The sequence below is a fragment of the Hemicordylus capensis genome, chromosome 9, assembly GCF_027244095.1.
Source record: "Hemicordylus capensis ecotype Gifberg chromosome 9, rHemCap1.1.pri, whole genome shotgun sequence".
NCBI classification, from domain to species: Eukaryota; Metazoa; Chordata; class Lepidosauria; order Squamata; family Cordylidae; genus Hemicordylus; species Hemicordylus capensis.
Genome location: NC_069665.1, coordinates 6,022,367 through 6,049,724, shown reverse-complemented (window position 1 = coordinate 6,049,724; position 27,358 = coordinate 6,022,367). Strand labels below are relative to the sequence as shown.

Here is a 27,358-nt window from a genome sequence, read left to right as displayed (position 1 = left end):
GGAAACGATGACACTAAAACAAACAGAAAGTGAGCGCGGGAGAACCTTGGTGGTACAGACAAACATTCTCTTTATTAAGCTACACATGAATTTTTCCATTAGTCAGAGAAATAACTTGGCAGTGTCTAATAGATCACAGAAACTTCACTGATTGGTATTAGAAAGGCTTAGAAAGACCTGGCGCGCATATATATATATATATATATATATATATATATATATACACACACTTTAGTTTTCCTCTTTATTTTATTCAGTTTTTCATTGAAACAGGTGCGTCTGACTTTCTCCAGAAAGGTACCTCTTAAAAGTGAAACCGTGAAGATGCCTGATTGCTAATCAAAGTAGAAATGACAAAGGGTTGGTCATGAAAACGGTGGTTTTTTAAAATAATGTAAACACTACATTCGATTTTGTTTGTTTGATTTTCTTTTTCTTTTTTTGGTCATTTTTTGTGTATTTTAAGTTTTTTTTAAAGTGTTTTCTTTTTTCTTGTTTTTTGTCATTTTTTTTGTTTTTCTTTTTTGCAGCACGAACATCCCTACATGAGAGAGAGAGAAACACCATTCACGAAAAAGGAGGAGTGGAAGGAGGGGAAAATAAAAGCAGCACAAAGAAAAGTGAGGGAAGCGTGGAAATCTTTTTTTTTTTTAAGTCAGAACAGAACCAAAAAAGAGAGAGAAAGGACCCTCCCAGCCCAAACTAACCCACTTAAAAAAAATGAGACGGTGAAACAGAAAACAAGAGAAAGGAAAGAGAACGGGTATACCATACACCATGTCCCTTAGAGCAAAAAGGTCAAAACAAGGGCATTTAGGTAACTTTGGCCACTTGGGCCCAGTGACAGCTGTGCTTATTATTTCTTAAATACAAATCCAGAGAGTGAATGAGACAATTCAGAACAATGAATCAGTATTAAACTAGGAAGGAAGTTGCATCCCTTTCTGGTTGCCTGGTCCACTTGGAAGGCAGGCCTGTTGGATTACGATGTACACAAGAGGCTCTCATGAAGAACATGTTTCTGGATGCCAATCTGGAGTGGGCAACTACGCAGACAGCAATAAAACAGGGGCAGCGAATATGAAAGTAGCCACAGAATGTTCCCATTGGTTTGGACTTGCATCTTTTCCCCTGGCTAGACATACTGCCAATCACATCTCCCTGTCAGGTCGCGGCTAAGATAGGTGGGATGCAGGGGCCACGGAAGAAGTTTGCCTCTCTTCTCCCACCCCTGTGGACAAAAAACAGCACCTGTAATAGGGGAGGGGGAAACTGGGAGGCAGGACTGAAAGCCCCAGCCACTCCTGCATCCTTTGCTGCATCTCCGCAGGTGCACGCTGCACGCTGGGCAAAGGACAGGCCATTCCTGAGCTCTCTGGGCTGATGAAGGAGAGCTGGAAGAGTTTCTTTGGAAGGCCTTCAGGGTCTGCATTTTTACAGCCTTTAGGATTCTAAAGGTCTGCAATGGTATTTCATCTCCACCGAGGCCACAGAGTCCTCTGCTGGGATCATGGCACTCCCCTACCCCTGCCAACTTGAAATTGAAACCAACTCAAATGGAGAAAGCCTCTCTTAGAATGAGTTCATAATGGCGTTGTGTGTGTGTGTGTGTGCGTGTGCGTGCGTGCGTGCGTGCGTGTGCGTTGGAAATAAAGCAGTTGGGGCAATGCGGGAGATTTTTCAGTTCTTTCCTTCCTAATGAAGCACACAAAGGGGAAATCCTTTGTTTCTAGTCTTTCTTTTTAATCTCTTTTTGCTTGTTTGGGTGTGGTTAAAACCAGGTTTTTATAGCATCTTGTGGAATGCTATAAACAGCCACCATTCCAATGAACATCAAACTCCAAGGCAACCAGGAAGGCCGTGTGGTCCTAAAACACAGTGGTCATGTTACTAGCGAAGAGGACATTTTCAAACAGGGAAGCTAGAATCAAATGTTTTAGAAAGTGGGTTAAGCCCCATACTGGAGCCAAATGAAAATATATTTAAATTGGGCTTGTTTGTTTGTTTAAGGGGGGGCCAAAGGATTCTCCCTACTACCTCACCAAAATAGTGAGCTTGGCACAGACAATTCACTGTTCATGGAGAAAGGTTGCCACTGCCTTGCCTCAAAGGGATGCTATTTCAGGTGCAACTTTCCAGGTTGTTGAGAGGAACCCGCCTCTGCCTTGCAGTCTTCCACACTGGTGTAAAAAAAGGACGAACTCAGGCATCCAACTTCTTGCACGTTGGCGTGGGAAGAAGTTACATTCTGCAAGTCCAGGATTCATAGCCAATAAGGGTACTCTCCTGTCATCTTATTATGGGGGGAAAGTAGCCCTAACCCCCTTTTGCATTTCCCCTGCTGACAATTTAATAGGTTAATTGACCACACGGGAGCTGAAATTTAGGACTGACAAAAGAAAGTACTTTTTCACACAACACATAATTAACCTATGGAATTCTCTGCCACAGGATGTGGTGATGGCCACTAGCTTGGACGGCTTTAAAAGGGGCTTAGACAAATTCATGGAGCTCTATCAGTGGTTACTAGTCTGAGGGCTATAGGCCACCTCCAGCCTCAGAGGCAAGATGCCTCTGAATCCCAGTTGCAGGGGAGCAACAGCAGGAGAGAGGGAATGCCTTCACTTCTTGCCCATGGGCTTCCCAGAGGCATCTGGTGGGCCACTGTAGGGAACGGGATGCTGGACTAGAAGGGCCTTGGGCCTGATCCAGCAGGGCTCTTCTCATGTTCTTAACAGAGCCGAGAAATCCTGGAAGCCCACCCGCTCCAACAAAGCAGCGGTGATGGGACATTTCCACAGATGGTGGTACCTTTAAAAAAATCATAGGAACCAGGAAAAAAAGAAATATTTTCCCCTACCCTATCCCCTAAAGCACCCTTATGCACAAACAATTCTTAAAAAAATAACATTACCACATTTTGTTTTGTTTTTTTTAGAAAGTTGATTCCTTTTAAAACTCACAGGATATCTTATGCTTCAAATATATGGGTAGATAGTTTAGAAAAATTCAGTGGTTGGCTTAGTTGATGTCTTGGCTTATTTTTTATTTGTGTTTTTTTTTTGAAAAACTGAACTTTACAGTGATTTCTCTACTTTAGTTACTTTAGCCGGAAGTCAGGGCTTATCAGGGACATTAGTTCTATCCAGAGCTCTTTGAGGCAAACAAAAAAAGTGTGTGTTTTCGATACACATACATACATATACGTATATGTATATACGTATATGTGTGTGTGTATATATATATAAAACTTTTCATTATGCCTTTTATTTACCAACTTCTATGATTCATTATTATTTTGTGTGTGTGTCTGTGTGTGTGTGTGTGTGTGTGTGTGAGAGAGAGAGAGAGAGAGAGAGAGAGAGAGAGAGAGAGAGAGATTCATATTTTGTTTTGCCTTTCCCCCAAAATATTTTATTTTATTTTTCCTCTCGCTGTGATTGTTTCCAAATAAGTTGCTTGCTATACAGGATGAGAGGGAGAAAAGGGGTCAGTATAAGCCGCAGCCTCGGAGGTTGTTGGCAATGATGATGTCGGTGACGGCGTCGAATACCACCTGGATGTTATTCGTGTCCGTCGCACAAGTCATGTGACAGTAAATCTCCTTGTTTGGCGAGCGGTTTTTGCTTTCAAATTGTGCTTGGATATAGGCTGCAGCATCCTCGTACGTATTGGGACCTACAAACAGACAGAAGGAGGGCGGGTGGAAGAATTTTGTTTCCAGTCAACTGCTACTGAGGATTTTAAAGAACATGATAATATAAGAAAAGCCCTGTTGGATCAGACCAAAGGCCTATCCAATCCAGCATCCCCCCTCACATAGGGGCCAACCAGGTACAGGTGCTGGCTACCCCGAATAATTCTGCTCCCTCACTTAAGCCTTGTGGATTAATCTCCAATGAGACAGAGGCCAAGGGAACCAACGTCCACAAAAGGCATGGGATCCCATTAGGCACAGGGCGGTCCCCATATTTCCTGCTAACCCTTTGCTACCAAGCTGCCTTCAGATGTACTGGTGGCTGTCCCGACCTTGGATGCAGCCTGCAAAGTCCAAAATGGGACCCAGATGCTGGACAATAGTGTCTCTCTGCTTGTTGCTGCCATTTGCTGCCAAGTTATTCATAGGAACCTAAGAAGATAAGCCCTCCTGGATCAGGCCCAAGGTCCATCTAGTCCAGCATCCTGCTTCCCACCGTGGCCATCAGGGAAGCCCTCAAGTGGGGGAAAGAAGGCAACACCCTCTCCCCTTGCGGATCCCTAGGGGCACACCCCCTCTGACCCTGATGGAAACGTACAGCTAGCCATGCTATTAGCCACTGAAAGCCGTATCCTACCCTTTAAAAAACACCTGTCTGGTTTGGTGGTCATCACAACATCGGGCAGCAGCGAATTCCATCGCTGAACTACATGACGTGTAGAGAAGGCCCTCCCTTTAGGACCTTCCTTTCGTCTGCCCTAATTCTCCCAGCATTTCGCTTCACCAGCTAGCTCCAGGTTCTACTATTACGGGAAAAGAGATGAAAATGTCGCTCTACCCACTTTATCCATGCCATGCATGGTTTTATACACCTCTATCATATCCCCCCTTAATCACCTTCTTTCTAAGCTACAAGGGCCCAATCATTTTGGTTGTCCTTCTCTGCACCTTTCCTAGTTCTATAATATCATTTTTAAGGTGACCAGAACTGTACACAGAGTATGACCAGAACTGTACTCCAAGTATTCTCTCTAAAAAGGAGCAGCACAAATTAAGATGGCATTCAGATTAGGTCATGAGGTGGTTTATAACATACCATTTTAATTTGCACACAAGCTTATATTATACTGTACTATTTACCTGAATCCAAGACAAGGTTTTTTCCAGGTTCTTTGATGTTAGAAATGAGGGGGTCATCTTAAATTCAGGGTTGTCTTCGTTTCAGGAAAATACAGGTATAACCTGTATTTCACCTCTATTTTTTAAGGGGGTCATCTTAGATTCAGAGTCATCTTCTATTCGAGTAAATATGGTATATTTTATTATACAGGTGTACAGGCTGGCATGATGCTCAGTCTAATGGAGCAGCATTACCGCGTACATCCCAACTGCCGGCTATGGGGATAAGCATGGCAACCCTGCTTCCACAGCCACTGGCTTTTAAAAGCATCAGGGTTTATCTTGCGGCTTTGCTGCAGACCCCCATGGATTCTTGCGACTCCATTAGAATGTGCATCATGGCAACCACTGAGGATTATTGTTGGGAAGCATAGTGTAAAAAAAACCAACAACCTGGTAAAGTCATTGACATGTTTATACAGATTGCTTTTTGCTACAAAATTCTCTCCAGATGAAGAATTTCCATTAATGTGCCAGACTCATATGTGTGGCTGCCACCTCATAAACTGCCAACTCGTTTGGTGGCTACACAGAGACGGGCCTTCTCGGTTGCTGCCCCGAAATTGTGGAATGCGATCCCTGCTGAGATATGATCCTCCCCATCTCTGGCAATTTCCAAAAAAACACCTGAAAACCCATCTTTCCGCCCAAGCTTTGTCAGCTTCCTAAATTTTTTTAGGTTTTAATCTCTGGTTGCTTTTAAATTTGTTAAATTGTTTTAGGTTTTTTGTATATGTTTTTAACTTGTTTTGTGCTATTGTTAACCGCCCAGAGATGAAAGTTTGGGGCGGTGTACAAATTTGATAAATAAACAGATAAACAAACAAACAAACAATAATGGGGGAGAAATGGCTTAGAAGTATAAGGGATATGGATAGGAAGTAGATTTGTCTTGGAGTCGCTAAATAACACCTCAGCTAGAAAGCAAGTTAGCTTTCGACATGATGCTTATCATCTCATCATGCTGATCTCATCATGCTGAGTTTGGTGGACAAATCTGGGGATTTTCTGGATTTTTTAGAAATCAGCCTGGAGGGAGGGGGGAAATGGCTTAAAATATCAAGGATAGGAATAGCAAGGAGATTTTTTTCTTCAAGTGGCTAAAAGCATCCTCACATACAAACCAAGTGAATGATGGGGCCCTCTCAACATGCAGTTTGTGGTGGACAATACTGGGAAATGTTTGTGTTTTTCAGATATCAGGCATGCAAAAAATGGCTTTAAAATATAAGGGATGGGAACAGGGTCAGCCCTTCCATGAGGCAAGGTGAGACTATTGTCTCAGGCATGGGCACAAGGAAGGGCACAGCGGGTGGAAGGTGCCAAACCCCCCCCCCCCGGGGGTCCTGCCTCACGAACCTTCATGCCACCAACTGCCACTACACTATGTTGTTCATTTTCCCCTCCTGCTGCCACTATCTGGGTGGCATAGCCTGGGAGTGCCCATATGTCACTGCTGAGGGGCCCGAGGATGTGGAGCACCTGATTGCAGGGGAGGAGGCATCATATTTGCCTAAGGCAGCAAATGTCCTGGACCACTCCTGGGCTGAGACTGGTGCAGATGACAGGTAACCAAATAGCCAGTGTGAATTCCATTTTCCAGGGGATATACCTCTCAAGCAGGGCTGGATTAAGGGGCTGGGGGCAGGGTGGCTTACACTGAGCCACAGTCTTTCCCCCGCCCTCACTCTTTCCTCTGCCGCGTCCACTGCTCTGTGGTTGCTTCGCCTGGGGGTCCTTAAGCAGCCCATACCTGTGTATTCAGGGAAGCAGATGGTCAGAGGTGACTTCTTGATCTTCTCACCAAACAGGTCTTTCTTGTTGAGGAAGAGAATGATGGAGGTATCGATGAAGAATTTGTTGTTACAGATGGAGTCGAAGAGCATTAAAGACTCATGCATGCGGTTCTGTGGCACATGTCAGAAAAGAAAAAGGAAAGGACAGACCAAGAATGAGAGAGAGAGAAACAGAAAGGTTAGGCTGAGGGAAAGAGAATTATTCCCAAACTAGCACTGAGAAATGGTCAAAGAAGCATGTTTGCCAAAACCAGAATAGCTACAGCTCATGAGGCAGTGAAGACAAGAAAAATAGGTAGCAGTATGTTTATAGGGATCATCCACCTAGTATTTTTATACGATGTTTCAACAAGATTTTCCTGGTAAGATGCACTGCATTATAAGGATGCAAACAATAATAAAGCAGGACCTTTATTAGGCTGCATGAAAAATTCATAAAATTCTGAATTCATAAAATTCTTTCAATTCATAAAATTGTGAGCAAGTTCACCAGGACGATTTCCAGACTCGACCCTACAACAGGGTCAGGAGGTATCTCGGAAGTGTGCTTCCACACTTCCTGCATCATCACACCGCAGGCCCTACGTGGACAGCAGGGTGCCGTCCACATTTCCAATGCCTTGTTGCTAATTTAATCGCTGCCATATAGAGCAAGGACGTTGTATATCCGGTATGAAAAAGTTGCTGGTTTTTTGGGGTTGTTAGTTTCCCCAAGAAACTACGGGAAAAATCTGTACACTGTGCCCTTCAGACATTAGATCAAGACCTGGTTTTTCTATAAAGCTTTTGGGCTAAACTGATGTATATTATTTCTTGAAATAATGTATAATATTTCTAGAAATATTATTTCTATTTCTTGTTTATAATATGCTTTTCTGCTCTCTTGCTGGCTATTGTTTCAATGCTCCTGTTAGTATCCCACACTTCTGCTGCCTCTGTTTTGATCCGTCCACCTTTTCCTCTCCTAATCCATTTTGTTGGGGTGAACAGAAAAGATATAATCAGTGTGAGGGAAAAAGAAAACAAAGACCATGGCTGACATACTGTGCAAGGGTACAGCAGCCCAGTAATGTTCCATGCATGCAAGCTGCACAAACAGAAACATTATGCAATGTTACACAAGGGTAAACCCGTTAGAAATAATAAGCTTGCTCTTGTGCAATGTTGTTTGTACATTTTTTTTGCAACTTACTGGTCTGCCAGACCCTTGAGTGGTATGTCAGCCCATGTTTCGAAAACCTACAGTCCTTTACCTTGTTGCTAGACCTCTCCTCTGCCAAAAAAGCCACTACCCTATTGGAACTGCATTGAAGAATAACACCACTTTCCCATGCGTAAGGAGCCATCAGTGACTCCATGACATCAACAGCCATTACACCAATCCTCATCCTCATTTCAGACCTATTTGCAAACCTGGCAACCAAGACATTAAGGAACAAGGCAAAGACTGCCATGCTTAGGTCTGGAAGCAGGTGAAAAATGAATATATGGGGATATACAGCTGTGAACAAAGAACAGTAGAGCTATTCAATAAACATTTCTACCTTTGGGCATTTCACTAGTTTCAAAAACCATTTTGTAGTCTTTGGGACACATGCTGAAATAATTTGTTGAATCATAGCCATAAATACACATGGATGCACAAATAGAACATATTTAAACACGTAGTTATTTGGAACATTTAGGTGCACAACCTAAAGAATGTAAGAGAAAGTATCCCAATCATATATACAGACAACATCGCCATAACAGATTGCGTCCATCCATGTAACCCAGGTTATGATGACATAGTGCTTTCAAAAAAGTTTGACAAAACTTAAGATTTTACTTTCTCGCATTGCAAAAGCAGAATAAGGAATAAGAGGAGAGCTGATAACAGAAAGGGGAGGGGATCTTCGGCTGTTTTCATAATTGCAGGCAGGGGATACTGGCATAGATCAGGTTTTGTGTATGCCAGTGTGACTAAGCTTAAACCAGATTGATAGTATCCATGTAGGTTTTATGGTGCCTATCACTGCTCCTCCTCCTCTGAATATTTACTGTACTACCAATATTTATATACCCCCTTTCAACAAAAGTTCCCAAAGCAGTTTACAAAGGAAGGAAGGAAGGAAGGAAGGAAGGGAAAATGGTTCCTTGTCCCCAGAGGGCTCACAATCTAAAAAAGAAACATAAGATAGACACTAGAAACAGCCACAGGAAGGAAGCTGTGCTGGGGTTGGATAGGGCCCATTGCTCTCCCCCCGCTAAATAAAGAGAATCGCCACTTTTAAAAGGTACTTTTTTGTTCAATTAGTAGGGGACTTCTTTCCCATGGACCTCTGGGAACTTCAGGTTGTTTGCCGCTGGGGTATTCAGTGAGATTGCCACACCCCATTCAATCACTCTTTATTGATGGGGGGGGGCGGCGAATTCACCCGTTGCCCACCTATATTTTCCCCACACTTAAATTGTCAGCACACTGACTCCATGCATGGTCTGTTCTGGAAGGAGGCTTGCAGTTCCAGATGCAGTTGCAAGTAGAAAAGCAACAACTGGTTTGGAAGTACAAGTAGTAGGTCTAGAAGTACTTGCAACTGTGTGATAGTGCTGAGAATTCTCTTGCAGAGATCCGAAGCTGCCCCTCATGCCTGGAAGGAATCTAGGCAAAATGGGAAACCCGTTCTCCGTTTATAGTGCAGGATGTCCAGTAGTTCTATGGATAATTGCAGACAGTGGTTTATTCCAACATGAATAGCATCCTTGCGCGTGCACACACACACACACACACACACAGTCCATGAACCAGGCCCACAAAACATTGGTCCCATCTCAGGGGACGAATGCTCATACTGATGTTTGGTAACGTCTACCCCGCTAGAGATCGAAAACAGATGACAGGCAGCTTTGCTACACTTACAGGTGAAACTCGGAAAATTAGAATATCGTGCAAAAGTCCATTAATTTCAGTAATGCAAATTAAAAGGTGAAACTGATATATGAGACAGACGCATTACATGCAAAGCGAGATAAGTCAAGCCTTAATTTGTTATAATTGTGATGATCATGGCGTACAGCTCATGAAAACCCCAAATCCACAATCCCAGAAAATTAGAATATTACATGGAACCAAGAAGACAGGATTGTAGAATAGAACAATATCGGACCTCTGAAAAGTATACAGTGTACTGTGCTTGATTGGCCAGCAAACTCGTAAAGAATCTATGGGGCATTGCCAAGTGAAGGATGAGAGACATGAGACCAAACAATGCAGAATTGCTGAAGGCCGCTAATGAAGCATCCTGGTCTTCCATAATACCTCAGCAGTGCCACAGGCTGATAGCATCCATGCCACGCCGCATTGAGGCAGTAATTGCTGCAAAAGGGGCCCAAACCAAGTACTGAATACATATGCATGCTTATACTTTTCAGAGTTCTGATATTGTTCTATTCTTCAATCCTTGTTTTATTGGTTCCATGTAATATTCTAATTTTCTGGGATTGTGGATTTGGGGTTTTCATGAGCTGTACGCCATGATCATCACAATTATAACAAATTAAGGCTTGACTTATCTCGCTTTGCATGTAATGCGTCTGTCTCATATATCAGTTTCACCTTTTAATTTGCATTACTGAAATTAATGGACTTTTGCACGATATTCTAATTTTCCGAGTTTCACCTGTATTATCATCCCCACCCCTTCAAATGATTAGAGTAAACTTGCAGTCATGTTTGTACAGAGGAAAGTGTCAGGGTTACAGTAACAATGAACACGTTCTCTGTCCATGGACTAATCTTTGGAGGAGATTCCTGCCCCTTTTCATTCCCATTCCTCTGACAACGTTGATAAAATATCATAGTAGTTTTTGTGTTTTTAAAACTTTCAAAAGCTTTTATTTATTTATTTTCACATTTATATCCCACTTTTCCTCCAAGGAGCCTAGAGTGGTGTACATGGTTATGTTTATCCTCACAACAACCCTGTGAGGTAGGTTAGGCTGAGAGATGAGTGATTGGCCCAGAGTCACCCAGTGAGTTTCTTGGCTGAGTGGGGATTTGAATTCAGGTCTCCCTGGTCCTAGTCCAGCACTCTAAACACGACACTACATTGGCCTCTCTTAAAACGCCATTGCAAATTTGGCCTGCAGTATTGTCCTGATGGTCAGGACAATAAAAGCATAAGAATGCACTGAAAGCTGCACATCTTGCAATGCTAACACCTCTTTCCTCTCTCTGGGGTGCAAAGGCAAAGTGTGCTGTCGAGTCGGTGTCGACTCCTGGTGACCACAGACCCATGTGGTTGTCTTTGGTAGAATACAGGAGGGGCTTACCATTGCCTCCTCCCGCACACTATGAGATGATGATGCCTTTCAGCATCTTCCTCTGTCACTAGTGCCCGATAGAGGTGTTTCCCGTAGTCTCAGAAACATACCAGCGGGGATTCGAACAGGCAACCTCTGGCTTGCTAGTCAAGTCATTTCCTGCCGCGCCATTAGGATTAGACCTTGTAAAAAATCACATTGAGCATTTGCCCTGCAGATGATACTGATTACCTCAGCGGGCTCATGTACTAACACAATTCTGAGAGGTGTACTGCTGGTTCTATGTGGTTTTGGTTTATTCACCCCTCACGCTGTCAATAAAAGGATACAATTCAGTCATTCCAGTTCCAGCACAATTCTTTCAGGAGTAGCATGTGGACAACTTTGTGATGCCCAAGATTGTTCATATCTTAATGATTTCCTCGCAGATGTCCTTGAAGAAGACGATACCCAATAAAATCTCTCTCACACTAGAAAAGAGCTGGCACTTTATTAACATTTGGTAACTAATAAATTACAGGGCTGACAACCAATAAATTATTACAATAAGAAGTAAAAGAGCTATTAAACCAACACACTGTCACATTCACACTCCATACAACGACAGTTAATACAGTTCAGGCCAATCAAACATGCAAAAGGGGGGGAAACCGATTCTGCAACTAACTGGCAAAGAAAAGGGAGGATTTCGCAAGTGTCAGTGACCTGTCAAAAATGTGTGTGTGTGTGTGTGTGTGTGTGTGTGTGTGTGAACAGCTATTGCAGGAAAAATAAGTGAGATAGAAATAGAAGCCTAATGAACTTGATGGCTTTAATGCAAAACCCAGGTTTCTGCGTTGGGTTATTCCTAGCCCCGAGTTTCTTAACCTTGGGTGCTCAACAGGGTTCCCTTTTTGGCTTGTGCACATGTGCGTGCTCACAAGTTTTTTTTTTAATGTCCACTCAGTTAATTTTAGATCCCACTCAGACTGAATCAGGAAGGCCCCACTCTGAATGTAGGTGTGCACACAGTGCCTTGATACTCCTGCCCAGAACAAATCCATCCCCCCCCCACGAAATTAGAGAGAACACTGGTGCCCAGATGTTGTTGGACTACAATTCCCATCACCCCCAGGCATGGCCTTTGTGGCATGGAGATGATGGGTGCCCAACATCTGGGCACCCAAGGTTAAGAAAGCTTCCCCTAGCCGGCGAGGCACCATGGCAGCAAAGGCCAGCTAAATATGCAGTTCTTCACTCAGTCTGACTGGCTTGGGTCAGAAAACTGATGGACAACATGTCAATTAGGCATCTGGGCAGGGCAACGGAGGAGGAGGGGCTGGATCTCTGCGCCCCTTCCTAGTCCTTCCTCCCCACCAGCAACTGACTAGTGCAGGCGTTCTCACACTCTGGTCTCCGATATTGTTGGACGACAGCCTTGAGGTAGTATTGACCCCTCTGCTCAGTAAGGTTTACAGTTGGGTGGGGGACTACATGCGGATGCTGTCTGCTGAAAGATATTCCCTTGAGAGGAAGGAGGCCAAAGCTCATGAGCAGAGCATCTGCTTGCATCCCCTTGCTGACTGAGCAAAAGGGCCTCTATCAAAGTGGTGATTCTCTTACATCTAGTAGGGGGAGAGCACCTGGCCCTATCTAGTCCCAGCCCTGCAGTGGCTGTTGCTGGTGTCTACCCTACGTTATCTTGTGATTGTGTGCCCTTTGGGGGCAGTCATGTGCAAGTCCTAGAGTATGTCTTCCACTAGCGGTTGTGCAACGTCATGGAACACCACAACTTTGCACAACTCGGCAACCTTCCTAGGCGAGTGCAGCTTTGTTCCTTTGTTGTCAAGATGGCAGCCACCATGGGGGGGATGTGAGTCTGGTTCCATTGAACCCCCCTTGCTGAGTCATAGGCATGGGCCTATGACTCATCGTTTCTTAGGCTCCATGCAGGTGGGGGCTGCTGTGGTGTCCCATGATGTTGCACAACTGCTAGTGGAAGACCTCCTCCAGGCCATACACAGGGTTGGGCAACGGGTGTTGTGTGGCTTGTCAATGTCTACTGCTAGTGCAGGGATTGGTCCCAAGCAGATGCTCCTTTCTTTGCACGACATCCTTGTGCAAAGTATGTCCTTAAGGCGGCCACGCATTATGCAAAGGATGTCCTTAAGGCAGTCACGCATTATGCTAGTGCAATGCTCATCTGGAAAACAAGCTCCCGATGTAGTGGAACTCACCAGTGCAACATCCTTTGGAACCTAGGAAGTTGCCTCCTGGCGAGTCAGACCCTTGGTCCATCTAGCTCAGAATTGTCTCCACAGACCGGCAGCGACTTCTCCAAGGTTAAAGGCAGGTGTCTCTCTCAGCTCTGTCTTGGAGATGCTTCCAGTGAGGGGATTTGGAACCTTCTGCATGCAAGCAGGCAGGTGCTCTTCCCAGAGTGGCTCCATCTCCTCCGGAGAATATCTTATAGGGCTCACACAGGTAGTCTCCCATCTAATGCAAACCAGGGCATAGCCTGCTTAGCAAAGGGAACAATTCATGCTTGCTACCTCAAGACCAGCTCTCCTAGTGCAAGCACAACATCCTGCAAGTGTGCCGTTAGTCAGGAAGTTGGCCAAAGGATCGGGATGTGCATTTCAACTGCAACGTTCTTCCAGAATGCATCAAAACAGCTGACAACATTTTTTGTTGTGGACAGGAATGGGGCATTGACTTAAAAGATCAGGGCCTGTGACCACAGCCCTCCTTTTAATAATTCAGTTCAATCATGTCCTGTCCCTCCCCCACCGCCGCCGAATAATGACATCTGACTCCTCCCCAAATGGAAATTGGAAGAGACAAGTGGTGTCTTGGGGGCTAAAGTATCTGTCTTGTCCCTAGCACAACACCTTTTAGGGAGGAGACAGAGATGAGAAGCAAAGGTTGCCTCTGAAGCAGCAGAAACAGCACAGGCAACCCCCCCGCCCCGGCCACACATTTGAGAAAGAAGTGGCTGATGAGATTGGGGGTGCTAAGCCATTCATTGGGGGCCAATGTCCCATGGGACACCCCCTAATGACACCTCTTGGGAGGAATGTGCATCACTGCTAGCACCAAGGCAATGAGTAGTTCTAAAGCTGACGCTCTACCCAATGCACGCTGACTGCATTGGGTGCATCAACTGGATCTCTGGCTTCCCCCAGTGTAGGTGGTGATTTAGGTAAGAAATGGGTACGCTGGGATAAAGGCTTAATCAATATCAGGTTTCCGATGAGATTGAAATGGAGTCTGACCTAAGACGGCCGAATGAAAGGGCAGTTGGCCAACAAGAACTGCAAGGACCAGCAGTGCTCTTCCAAGGAAGAGAGCAGAAAGAGCGACAAAGGATGTGCCCGTGAGACAGCAAAGAGGGAAGTGAGAGGGCAGTCACCCCTAAAACAGATCTAGAGACAGGCCTAGTGTCTGGACTGAGATGAGGTAACAAAGATGGTCCTCGAGAGAGTTGAAGTCAGCAAATTGGCAAAAAGCTGGCTGAGGCAAAAATCCAGCAGGCTGCATGGTCAGATTTTGGGGATACGGAAGATGGCGAACATTATTTAAATGTCAGGATAGCATGATTGTGTTCCCTATTTTGTCCTTCTGCATCAGTGAGAACTCCCCACCCTACTTGCAGTACTGATGTGGGGACCAAGGGAAGTAGAACCTCTAAAGTGAGCATATCGGAGACCTGCAAATATGCTCATGTGGATATGCTTAAGGTTTTCTACACCACAGAACAAGACACGAAGGCATTTCCCTTTTTATTTAGTCATAGACTCATAGCATTTTAGAGTTGGAAGGGACCTCAGGGGTCTTCTAGCCCAGGGATTCTCAACATTGGGTCCCCAGATGTTATTGGACTTCAACTCCCATAATCCCCAACCAAAGGCCACTGGGGCTGGGGATTATGGGAGTTGAAGTCCAATAACATCTGGGGACCCAAAGTTGAGAATCCTTGTTCTAGTCCACCTCGCTGCTCAGCACAGGAAACTGCTCCAGCCTCCCCAACAGATGGCTTTCTGTTTGAAAACCTCTAGCAAAGAAGAGCCCAGCCACTGCATGAGGCAGGCTGTTCCACTGACAAACAGCTATCACAATTAGGAAGTTCCTCTGAATTTCTAGCCTGAATTTACATTCTTGAAATTTCAACCCGTTGGTTCCAGTCCTGCCCTCAGGAGCAACAGAGAGCAAGCCTGCTTCTTCTATGGGACAGCCCATCAGATATTTGAAGAGAGCTATCCTATCTCCCCTTATTCTTCTCTTCTCCAGGCTAAACGTACCCCCTCCTTCAACTGTTCCTCACCGGATTTGGTTTCCAGACCCCTCACCATCTTTGTCACCATCCTCTGAACCCATCCCTGTTTTTGAAGGTACATCTCAAATTGTGGGGGGTCACAAACAGGACACAGGATTCAAAGTGAAGTCTGACCAGTGCAGAATAGAGTGGAGTGATTATTTTTCATAATCTGAACATTCCTCTGTTAATGCAGCCAGGATTGCATTCGCTCTTTTAGCAGCTGCATCACACTGTTGGCTCATGTTCAATTTGTGTTCAACAGCTAGGTCCCTTTCATATGTCCTGCTACCGAGCCAGGTCTCCCCCATCATGAGTGGCCATAAGGGTGTGTGTGAAGAAGAGGGGGTGCTCGCTTTCCTATTCTAAATATACTGAACATTGTAGACGTGCATTCTAAATTTATTGATTTTTTTAAAAAACTACAGACAAATATAAATAGGGAAGTAAGACTTGATACCTGGCATTCTACAGCCAATGCGGTTCTGTGTAAAAGATGTCAAATTGGAGGCATGAAGCCAGACTGCTTCCAACCTGGACATGTGACTTGAATCTGGCCTGATTTCTGTTTCAGTGACTGCCTGTTTAGAGTCTTACTGAACTGTTGTTAAATGGATAAATCCAGGCTGTTGGTTAAAAAATAGTTGCAAAATGTGTAATAATATGCAATGCAGTAAAACATTGTTTTACTAGCACAGCCCAGGTGACATCCTTAAACTTGGGTCTCCAGATGTTGTTGGACTACAGACCCTATGCTTCAGTTAGGTACAGATGCCTGTACCCAACAAGTCCGTTGCTGAGCTGAATTTTCAACTGCAGCCTCCCTGACTCACAGCTTGCGCTCTTAACCACTTCACCAGCCTAAAGTTGCAATTCCAACTGGCATGCTTTTAGAAAAGTTTTACAATGTTACTATGTTCCATTTTAATGTCATTTTATCTCTGGCTTAGTTAACCTTCTTTGTATTGCAAATGTTTCATGACATTAAGAATGCAATACTGTACTTTAAAATTGAAAAGTTGTTGAGAGAGAGAGAGAGAGAGAGAGGCAGGCTATCCTAAGTTTCTCAAAGAAGGCATTTAAAAGCTGCAGAGTTCTGTACAATGTTCAGAGGTTATTGTTAAAGCCTTTTGCCCTGCAGAAGAGATAAGACTTTATTTCTTTTAAGCTTGGAATTCTCTGGTTCCTTCCACGTTAGGGTTTTTTAGTGCTGCAAGCACCAATGTTTACATGACAAACATGTTTGCTACAAATCCAAATAATCAATTTGTCAATAATCAATTTATCAAACCAATGTTTTGTTACTGGGAGATCAGTGCAGTGGAGGGAACTAATATTTCAGTTGTGTACAATCATGATGTCAGAATTGTTACTTGTGAATACAGGGCACACAGAAAGGACTTCGTGTAGGTCCCAATTCTGCCAGAGCACAGAAAGTGGCAATGGGCAAAGAACCCAGCTGCCCCAAAACCTCAACTTTCCCCCCCAAAAAGTAAGTTTCTAGTCCCTGTGGATGCACAGATGTACATGTAAGTGTATCTGGGCAATTGCTGCTGTATTCTCAGAAGCTAGAGAGATGGCTGAATAAGATTTCCACTAGTTGGGGGCGCAGGTTCATTGTTCTTGTCCCTCCCCATAATGGAATAAATTATGCAATATATATTTTTTTAAAAATCAAAATATACTATTATGCAAATTAAGAGCAATAATGTCAGTTTGCAGAATCCAGCTTTTCTTGGTGAAGAATTTGGATTGCAGAATTAGGATTGCCAGGCTGCAGAAAGTTAACCGTTTTTAAACAGCAGGGACTATCTACAGCCCTTACTTGAGTATCATGGGGTATTTCAATGCTGGAGAAGATATGTGTGTTTAAAACGCCAGCTGCTATTACAGCAGGGAACTTTGATGCTAAATACTGATGTATTGCTACGGTGAGGAAAGAGAATGCCCAGTGCTTGCAATGGGGGGGAAAAAGGAAGGTGTTGCTGTCAACAGGCTTCCCTGTCCCTGCAGATGGCAATGATAAAGTGAGGAATTATGTTGCTGCTTTGGCTCTGTTTTAAGAATACGGAAACACACCTGGGTTTCACTGCATCACCTGGGTAATTAGTACATTTCTTCTTGTTAAACTAACATGGACAAGGAGCCTCACTGTGCTTTGGAAACAATTCAAGAAAAATCCAACCTATTCACTGCTCTTTAACTCCCCAGATTAGTCATATTCAAGTGAAAGAATGCTGGAAGGAAAGGATTTGTGCTCCACACACCTTCCTGTGTGATAGCAGACATTGCATTGTGGAATGTCCACACACATTTTCTCAGTAATCCTTACAACAGCAAAGTAGGCCGGTATATTTGTGCCCCACCTCTCGGCCCCATATTCCAGAGCTGGACAACTTTGGTCCCCCAGCTGTCACTGGACATCAGCTCCCGAGTTGTCGCCCAACAACAGCTAGGAGGCTAAAGCTGTGCATCTAAAAGCCATGACAGAGGTGAGATTTGAACAGGGGAATTGCTGGCTCACAGCTTGATCACTGAACTACGACCCTAGCGTGCATGTGCTTTTAGACTCAGCACTTCCTAGAACATCCACCGATTCCCCCTTCCATACAATTCATCTCCAACCTTCTCCTTTCCCCTGGGAATGCAGACTTTGATTCCCCACACTTGCCCCAACCTTCAACTTGTTCCTCTTGCCTTCCTTCAGTGATTCTTAGCATCTTTCTACACAATCGGGTTTTAGACAATAAATGCACCATTGCTTTACATTTGTCTCACTCTGTCCACACACATTAATTAAAAATAAAAATAAAAATAAAAATAGGACACTTCCCAAGGGAATGCTGCACCATTCTGTGAATAGTTCATCTTTCTTCAGAGCGTTTTTTTTTTTTAAAGAAGCAAATTCTGATGTGTAAAGGGGGTTCACAGTGTAATGTTTTTTGGCAATCCATTCCATGAGCCCAGCCAGCTTTTGAATGGGGCTTTAGTTACCTGTATTCTACTCCTAGAGTAGAGGTGGGGCTAACAAACAGCCAGCAGCAAGAGCATGGAAAAGGCAGTCTGCACTTGCCTCTCTGCAGAATAGCTATTTCACTATGAATATTCCACTATGAATATTCCTGATTCCACTCCACTGCCTTGTCCTTGCAGACCATGACTCGTTCCCTAGGATTCTACACACAGTAGCATAATTGCTGCTCCCCAGTTGACTGCATGCCTACAGAATATGACACTGTTGTCACTGGAAACTTCCTGTGATGCTGAAGAAAGACACGCCTCCCCTCTCCGCCCATTTGCCAAGAGGATAGTCTACACTCTGTGCCTGGTAAAAGATTTTGACTCCCAGAGAATCCCATGGTCCCAGAGAAGCATACAAACCCAGATATTATCAACCTATTTCACATCCACTTCTGATCCAGGAGAGTATCAGATATGGACTTACTACCAAAACCCCTTCTCTGGAAAAGTAAATATGAGTATTCTCCAAATATCTTTTGGATATGCAACTTTCCAAAAAATATTCATAAACCATTCAGTATCCAGCATCCCTTTGGATGCGATTTGCAAGAGCATTTAGCGAATTTTGGACTAGACACCATTCATTCATCTAACAAAATCAGGAAATAGGTGTAAATGCCCCCAAACACCTGAATTTTGGATCCTGATGTCAGATTTCGGAATCAAAATCCAAATTGTGAAATTTGATATATTTGTCACATTTTTATTATTTCAAAATTTCAGCTCCCAGGTCTTAGATCTAGTATCAGAGCACATATCAGGCTGATACAAAAAGCCATTGTACAAGCCTCACTCAAGAGAAGCACAACTAACCATTATAAACTAAACTCAGTTTCATTGTATGGTCAAATGGCATAACCCCTTTTTCTTCCCAGCAATTCTCCACAGGTTCTACTATGATAGAAATAAAATGCCACCTGCATTTGGAATCTGATACATTAATACTGGAAGCTATGAAGTATGACAAAATTCAAAGAATGAGGTCTGGTTTACTGAATCCATTATTTACTTTGGGTGCCCAGTTATTATGCTGGGCAATGAGATTTGGACCTTGTTTTCCATCCAGAATCCATACTTGTACAGACCCTTGAGTTGCTAGCCAATTTCACAAAACAAAAGTACTATTTTGCATTCCCAAATCCAGATCCCACCAGTCACCACTCAGAATAAAAACTTCAGGTCTTTTGGAATGTCACATTCAATTTATCTTCAGCTCAGTTTTGATTTGACATTTATCTAATATCGAATACCCTACTTGTTTCATTTCTGTACTTGATTCCAGAGATCTTCCCACATAACTCATTGGTAAAGCATCTGCTTTGCATGCAGAAGGTCTTAGGTTCAATCTCTGGAGGAAGTCCTCCAGGAACTTTTTCATATGGCAACTTTATAGCAACTTTACTTTGAGAGGGTGGGTGTGCATTGGCCAGATTTACCCTGAAGTCCATTCAATATTTCAGAGAGCGCTTCACACACAATTTGGGTTTCCCCCTCCAAATTGGTACCTAGCCCGATTTATGTCCGGGGTTAAAAATCCTCTTTTTCCACCCGAGTATCTGTTATGCCCCGAACTCACAGTAAAGCCTTGTGGTAAACCTGTGGTAAAGCCTGCTGTCTGAAAATGTTCCTGGTTGGACTGGGCAAAAATCCCACTGGAATAGCCACTGTAGACAATATTGAGACAAATGGACCAAAGGTCTGACTTGGTATAAGACAGTGTAGTGATGAGCCACCCCTCCCCTAAAGAGTTAACCGAAAGGGAACCCTGTCCTGACTGACAGGCTGGTGAACTCCAAAGCTCAGCCAATCAACACACCAGGTGGGTGGGACGTAGAGAGCCACTGGGAGGAAGAAGGAGTTCTTTGTTAGGGGAAGCTGGCTGGGGGTGTAGAGAGGACATGTGACTGTGAGAACTGGCTACAGGAAAATGTCTCTGCAGGTCCTGGGAAGCCAGGAGGGCAGGAAGCTCGAATTTTCAACCAGAGTTTGGGAGTTCAAGACAAGGAAGCCAGGGCTTAGGATTCAGGGAATTTAGTCTAGGGGAAAGTTTGTTTAGTCAGACTTTGCATTAGACTTTCAATTGCTTTTGTGTGTGTTTTGCATATTCCTGATACTGTTCTGTTATTGTTTACTTGTAACTTAATTAACCTAAGAAACACTAGCCTTCGCCCATCCAGCCAGGGCATTGCAAAAGACTCTGTAAGCTTTTAATTGTGCTTTTGTATTTTCCTTCATACCTGTTCCTTACAACTGGGTAACCACGATTTTTAAAGCATGATGCCCCAAGATCACTCGGGGTGCTTTCTGAAGTAATCTTGTGACCTACTGAGTATTTTTACCTGTAACTAAAAGCTGAGAAAGCCTCAGAAGAAAGCAGTCTGTCGCATTTGAATAAAACTGTTATTCTTTTTGTTCTTTTCTTTTACAAGCTTCTCTGAGTGGGGTTTTAACTCAGGAGAAAGTGGGGGCTGAAAAGGGGTTTTTTACTCTGGTGCAAACATGCCTCAGGCGGTCAACAGCTATCAGTTTTCTCACCACGTGTGGACATACATCTGAAAGATTTTTGAACTTTTCCAACAGCAAAGGAAAGAGAGTTTCCCTGGGATTCCACCCCAAGCCTCAGAGTGAGGGTAATTTAAGCTCTGTCAATAAGCGGGTGGCTGCAGCAGCCTTTTGAACCTAGCAAAAATTACAGAGATGTTGTAGGAGAAGCCGAGCTAGGCAGCTCTGCAGGGATGATTCAGCATTTTTCTTCCCCTCACGTGAACTCAGGGGAAGAGCCACCATTGAGCGAACAGATTCAAAAAACCCAGGCCACCACCCCACAGAGGCTGTGCCTCCTGCCCCAGACACACACCCTGCATCCAAAGTCAGACATGGGGGTGTGGTTTATCTCCCAAACAGGGCCCCGTGGCCCCGTTTGGGAGCAAAACCAAATGGGAGCTAAACCATGCCTGAAGTCAGACAGAGGGTGTGTGTGTGTCTAATCACTCTCTACTTCAGACACTGACACAAGATGTGGGGCTAGGGGGCCATGGCAGTGGGCAGAACCCAGGTGCCACTGGCCTCCCTCCGCACCTGCATGAGCTTGCTCTGAGACAAAGGCTTTAAGCCTCTACAGGCAGCTTCCTATGTTCCAATGAATTTTCTTGTCTCTGGCTGACCTTCCCTTTTCCTTTATTCTCCTTACTTTCACGTTCTCCATCATCATTTTGCTTGCTAAGACCACAGAGGAAGCCAAATTTAAGAAGGCCACATGCTCTGCTGCATAAAAGTGCAACAGCCATTTCTGAATGACTCACCTTTGTATGGCTGTTATTATTAATCTTAAGAGGGGACGGAAAACTACCCCAAGAATTCTAAGTACTGTAGGCGAGGTTGCTGAGAGTTCTGCCCATGATCCCTAGCTTCCTTGCCCTGGACAGCAGTTCCAAGGGCAGAGGAAAGGAATTACTATTATACAGGTCTCTAAGGCATTACTATTATACCAGTTATATAGGTCTATAGAAGATCAGTTGCCTTAGAATGGCATAAAAATGGCTTGTTTCTTTGAGGGGCACTTCTTGTTTGATATCTCTCCCTCCTCTGGTATTTCCAAGATTGGCCAAGGGTCTACAGAAATTGGTATACATCTCCAGGCAACCACTAAAAGAAATCCTGGAGATTTTAATGAGAACAAAATGGAAAAAACACTGGGGAAAGCACATCTCAATGAATAGCTTCAGTCAGAATTGGCAACGCTCTGCTGTCTGCCAGAATACCACTGCTAGTTTCAATGAAGGTGCAGTGAAAGTTCAGGGCAGCCACAAGGAGAACCCACTTGGAAGAAGCCCCAGGACTCATTCCTCAGCACTGCATGATGCTCCAGGAATGAGACAAAGTTCCAATAAGTTGGAATGCATTCATATCTTGATGGCTGCCATGATCCCAGTAGCCACTGCAAGAAACAAAGGAGGAGGAGGAGGAGGAGGAGGAAAGAGGTACCAATCTGTCCTAAATTTGTCCCTATAACCTATTTCATTGTGCTCTACTGCAGGAGTTGCCAGACTCTTGGGTCCCCAGATGTTGTTGGACTACAACTCCCATCAGCCAGATTGTGGCTGGGGCTGCTGGGAATTGTAGTCCAACAAGATCTGGGGACGCAAGATTGGAAAGCCTTGCTATGCTTGGACCCCTGCCCCTCCTTGCTGCGCCCTCTCCTCTACCAGCCTTACTCTGAGCCAAATACACATGCACTGCCCATTTGGCTCGTTCGCATGCCCTTTGTCCATCTGTATTCCTGGGCCTGGCCTCTCTCTGCCTGGGATCAAATCCTATGTGGCATCCTGTTCGAATCTGCTTTTGCCCTCACATTGCCTCTTTCTGGCACAAGACTCTGGGCCTGCCCATGAGCCCGGCTTCCTGGCAAGCCGTCAAGGAACAGGATTGGTGCACGTTTGCCATGTATCACCAAGATTCCTGTTTAATTTGCCACCCTGTCATTCCCCCTTAAGCAAAAGCGTAGCACACCTAAACTTCAGGGAGAGTATTCTAGTTTTCTCATAATACAGATCCAGTCTTTTTTTTTTTTTTTAAGTGTAAAAATGTTATTTTGCACAACACAGTAGGCCTACAGGTATAAAACTGGCTGGAAGTCACTTGTGTTGGCTGGATGCCGGCCTACAGTGACTCATGGCGGACAGAGGGGTGTGTGTGTGTGTGTGTGTGTGTGTGTGTGTGTTTGAAGTCTCAAAATTCAATGCCTCCTCTGAAAGAAGGAGAGAGAACAATTCCACAAAAGCTGTCAGCAGTACACTTCACATGTTTCCTGACGCTTCCTGTACTTTCCCCTCTAATGTTTGTGATGCCATTTATTCTCAGCCAGCTACTTGGGGTTTCTGTTCTCCCCTCCCAGTAGAGAAGGCAGACGTCATGATTTTCATTTCAGCCAGCTTGGAATAGGCCAGTGGACGAAGTAGCAGCAGAGAGCTGAGCAAAAGAGTCCTCTCAGTCCTAAACTGGCCCTTTGGGCTACCTAGTGGTTGACAATGAGCCTGTCCTGATGATCATGAACTGGGTAGGCCAAGCGTCCTTCCCAGCTTCAGGATCTGCGTTCAACTGTATAATGGCATTCAGGCAGTACAGCAAAAATGAACAAAAATGTTCAGACACCTACCCTGGCAACAGTCTCTGTCCATGGAAAGCACATGGCCAAATTTGTGCAGTTCGTCACCTTCCAAAAAGAAGGTGGGAATTAATTGGGCCATTGCACATATGGACTTCCACACAGAGGGCTTACACCACGCCTGTTGCCTTAGGTGTGTGGTGAAGTGTCTCATCCTCCACACTGTGAATGGATTGATGCCATGTAGGGTAGCTACACTCGGCCCAGATTTTGGCTCAAGCACATTATGTGTGAGCACACTACATATAAACATGCACACATGCACTCATCCACTCTTCTTACAGAAGGGGGATTTACTCTCACACTCCTACAATCAGACAAGGATATGTGCATCACTGTACAATTTCTACAATGTGGTTCAGGACACAAGGGCTGTGATCCATGAACAGCCCAGACCTATTTGAAGGGGGGCGAGTGGAGAGAAAAGAGAATTGTCGTCTAAAAAACCCAAGGAAGGCCTTGTAAAGGAGTTATTGGGGGGATGCTACAGGGAGATCTAAAACCGTGATTAAAGCTTGAGGTAAAAACTGTTATCAGTAACACAATTGTATTATTAGGCCAGTGGTTCTTAGACTTCCTTGCTTCAGGGACCTGTTTCCTATCCTGAAAGCCCTGCGTGCTTCAGAAAGTTCTGGGATACGTCTCAGAGCACACAATCAACTGGGACAGAGTGGTGGCGAAGGCAGGTGGGCCTCCTCGATGCCACAGGTGAACTCAGAGGTGCTCTTACCCCGGGACTTGGGGGCTGAAGTCCAGTGCCTCCACCCCGCCGGGATCCCCAAGTCCTCTTTAGTCTGTCCCAGGCAATGTGGTTGCCATGCTGTTGGCCCATGCTGGGGGGCTGGGCGGCCAAGCATGACTGTGACCTGTGTCAGGCAGGCAAGTGTGGCCTCTGCTTTAGAGACGCAGTCGGAAAGAAAGAGGTGGTGTGGGAAGACGTCAAGTTGAAAAGTTCCTGCTCATGCAGATTTCCATCAATATACCTGTCTTACATTCTTGTGCGTTCAGTTGCTGTTTGTGCCCTCAAGAACCCAGGTGTTAAAAATACTGGTGTGTCACTCTGTGTGTGTGTGTGTAGGGGGTGATCATTAACTTGCAGCGGCAAGTGGGTGGGCTCCAAAGGCTTTCAGTCCAGGCTCCAAAACTACCTAGGCGCACCTCTGGGTGAACTGAGTAGATTCTGGCACAGGGTGGGAAACCCTGGCTCTCCATTTATTGTGGCTGGGGGTGATGGGAGTTGCAGGTCAACAACAGCTTTTAGTTTGCATCAGCTCCAGAATGGAGGGGGTGCATTCCCGTATCGGCCAAATTTCCCCTGAAGTCACTGCGTGCGATCGGGGAGCACTTCACACACAATGCGGGTCTTTCATAGTGTGTTAAAGAGCCCGATTTCCATCCGGGGTAGGAAAAAAGTCAACTTCTTGCATTGGCTTTTTTAGGCAACTTTGAATTCGCAGTAAAGCCTGGCAGAAAACCTGTGGTAACGCCCGCTCTCTGGGAAAGCTCCTGGAGACCCAAGTTTGGGAACCTCTGGTTCAGGCCACTGTATAATGGTGCTTACTAGCTAAAAAGGCAGGTCTGCCCGCCCCAGCTCTGGGACCCGGCCCAAGTCTGGATCACCCTTTGCAGATCTCCTCCTGTGGCCATGCATGGCAGAGAAAGATCAGCAGCAGCAGACATGAGTCCTCCAAGAGAAGTGTGTCTGCCATTGCTGATCTTCTCATTGAGGAGCCTCAAAAAGCTTCCGAGGAACTCCAGGGTCCCTGGAAGACACTTTGAACACCTTAAGTCGGGGTTCCCACCTTTGGGTCCCCAGGTGTTGCTGGACTACAACCAGGGCCAGCTCTTCAAAGAGGCGAGGGAAGGCCATTGCCTCAGGTGGCAGAATATTGGGGTGCCAACAGGACGACAAGCAGCTCTAAGCAGCTCTGCAGGACTGAGCTGACCCTTGCATGCTTGGCCAGGAACGCCTCCGCCCACACTCTTGCAAAGTCTGCAGGAAGCCCGAGGAGAGAAGGAGAGACTGCTGGCGGTGCCACTGCCAAAGCAGACAAGGATCAGTTCTGGAAGGGGGCTGCCTCATGGCCCCCCAGGGGCATGGGACAAGGCAGCATACAAGCTCCATAATCCCCAGCCACAGTGGCCTTTGGGACACTGCCCAACAACATTTGGGGACCAGAGTTCCGGAACCCTTGCCCTAGCTTATTTCAGAATATTTAGTAATTTCTCCTATCATTGGGCCTGTCCGAAAAGCTTCAGCACAACTGCTTCAGACATCCAATTATTTGTAACATTAAAAAAACAACCAGCCAACCCTCAGACCTCAAACCAAGCCATACTACTGATCGGTATAGTATCCATTTGGGATAGAAACTGGAGTCAGCGTGTGTCTCCAGATGTGGAGTCAGGATGTGTGTCTTCTGGAGGAACTGGTAGATACGTGAAGGAAATGGGAACACTTACCACACAGGACTTCCCTTTTGCATTTAAAACTATTGTTGTGCTCCAATTGCCATTTTGATGTCAAATACTTCAGGATTTGGATTGTTGCTCTAAGAAAATTAGCATTCTGGCTGTTTAAATATATAGATTTTAGGGGCTCTCTTGAGCCTCCATTCTGTTAGTTGCAATACAGGTGGCCCTTGTTATTCACGGAGTTCCGTTCTTGCTTATAGGTACGAATATGGAAACAGCAAATAACAAAACCTTGAGTCAATGGGGTGGGGTTTAGGTTCCTAACAAGAACAAAAAAGGGCTAAAAAAGCCAGGAGGAGGCAGAAATAAGAGAAATAAAGTACTGTTCCTTGCTCTCCGGGTCTCCAGCAATGCCCCCACCCCACCCCCAATTCCTCTGATTTTCTGCAAAAAATTGCAGGATTTATTTTTAAAAAAAATTTAAGTGCCACAAAATGGCTTTGCATTGGCAGCCAGAAACGACACTGGAAGTCATTTCCAGGCCATTTCTGGCCACTCAAACCCGTGAATAGGTGGGTTTTAGCCTATTTTTATACTGTGGATAAAGAAAGCGGGTCTCTAAGACCGGTCGGCGGATACGTGAGACTGTGGTTGTTATACTGGCTTCCGTTCCAGAAAAGGCACAGTAGAGAAAGTCAATGAAGAGTCTGAAGAGCAAGGAAAGGAGATGAGGGAAAGCAAGCAGAATTGTCTGTCAAGCTTTGAGGAGTCAGAAAAAGAAATCCTTTTGCTCTTTCTCACTCTCCATTTTGATAGGACCAATAAGCTATTTCCCTCTCAAACTATTCATGGCGGAACTACCCTGTGAATGCCGACGCGGCAGTAAAATGATTTACGTTCACAAGGCAATTTTCACCAGTGGTGTACTGAGCTGGGAAACGGACCTTGTGGGAACACTACCATCTCAAAGGGAGATGTATGGATTTGGGGAGGCGAGTGAGGCAGGAAAATGAATCCATCAACTCGACCAGGAGGAGGCTTTCCAAGAGGGTGAGGGAGAAGTGGGGGGGGGGGGGCACACCAGGGAAGGAGGTTAGTACAGTCCACATCCACGCAAATTGTTGGCAATGATAACATCAGTTACAGCATCAAAGACAAACTGGATGTTGTTGGTGTCAGTGGCACAGGTGATGTGTGTGTAGATCTCTTTGTTGGATGACTTGTTCTTGCTTTCGTACTGCAACTGGATGTAAGTCACGGCTTCGGTGAAGGAGCTGGCTCCTGCAAGAGAGGACACAAAAGCCAGGAAAGGGTCTGCTTGGAAACATAAAACACAACAAAATCCGAATCACCTCGGTTGGCCCTGCCTGGGTGTGCACCTGTCCGATGCCCGGACAAGATCTGGAGAGTTACAGAACTTACAGAGGTCAACTCTCTGAAAAATTCCCACATGGCTGTATTTTCCTGAATCCAAGGTTAGGTTTCCCCCA

At 45.0% G+C, this 27,358-nt stretch overlaps 1 protein-coding gene across 2 annotated transcripts in view; it reads right to left on the bottom strand.

Moving 5' to 3' along the window:
- Positions 1-46: 46 nt before the first annotated feature.
- The window catches only part of GNAO1 (G protein subunit alpha o1), a 195,763-nt gene continuing 168,451 nt past the window's right edge, over positions 47-27,358 (bottom strand). Inside the window, exons 7-8 of one of the 2 annotated variants that reach the window (XM_053270466.1) lie at positions 6,630-6,783; positions 47-3,678 (exon numbers count right to left, since the gene is read on the bottom strand). In XM_053270466.1, coding sequence (XP_053126441.1) covers positions 3,491-3,678; positions 6,630-6,783 — 342 coding nt within the window. In that variant the 3' untranslated portion in view covers positions 47-3,490. Of the gene's footprint in view, positions 3,679-6,629; positions 6,784-11,444; positions 27,150-27,358 lie in introns of those variants that run through there. The other variant, XM_053270465.1, reaches the window with a different exon arrangement.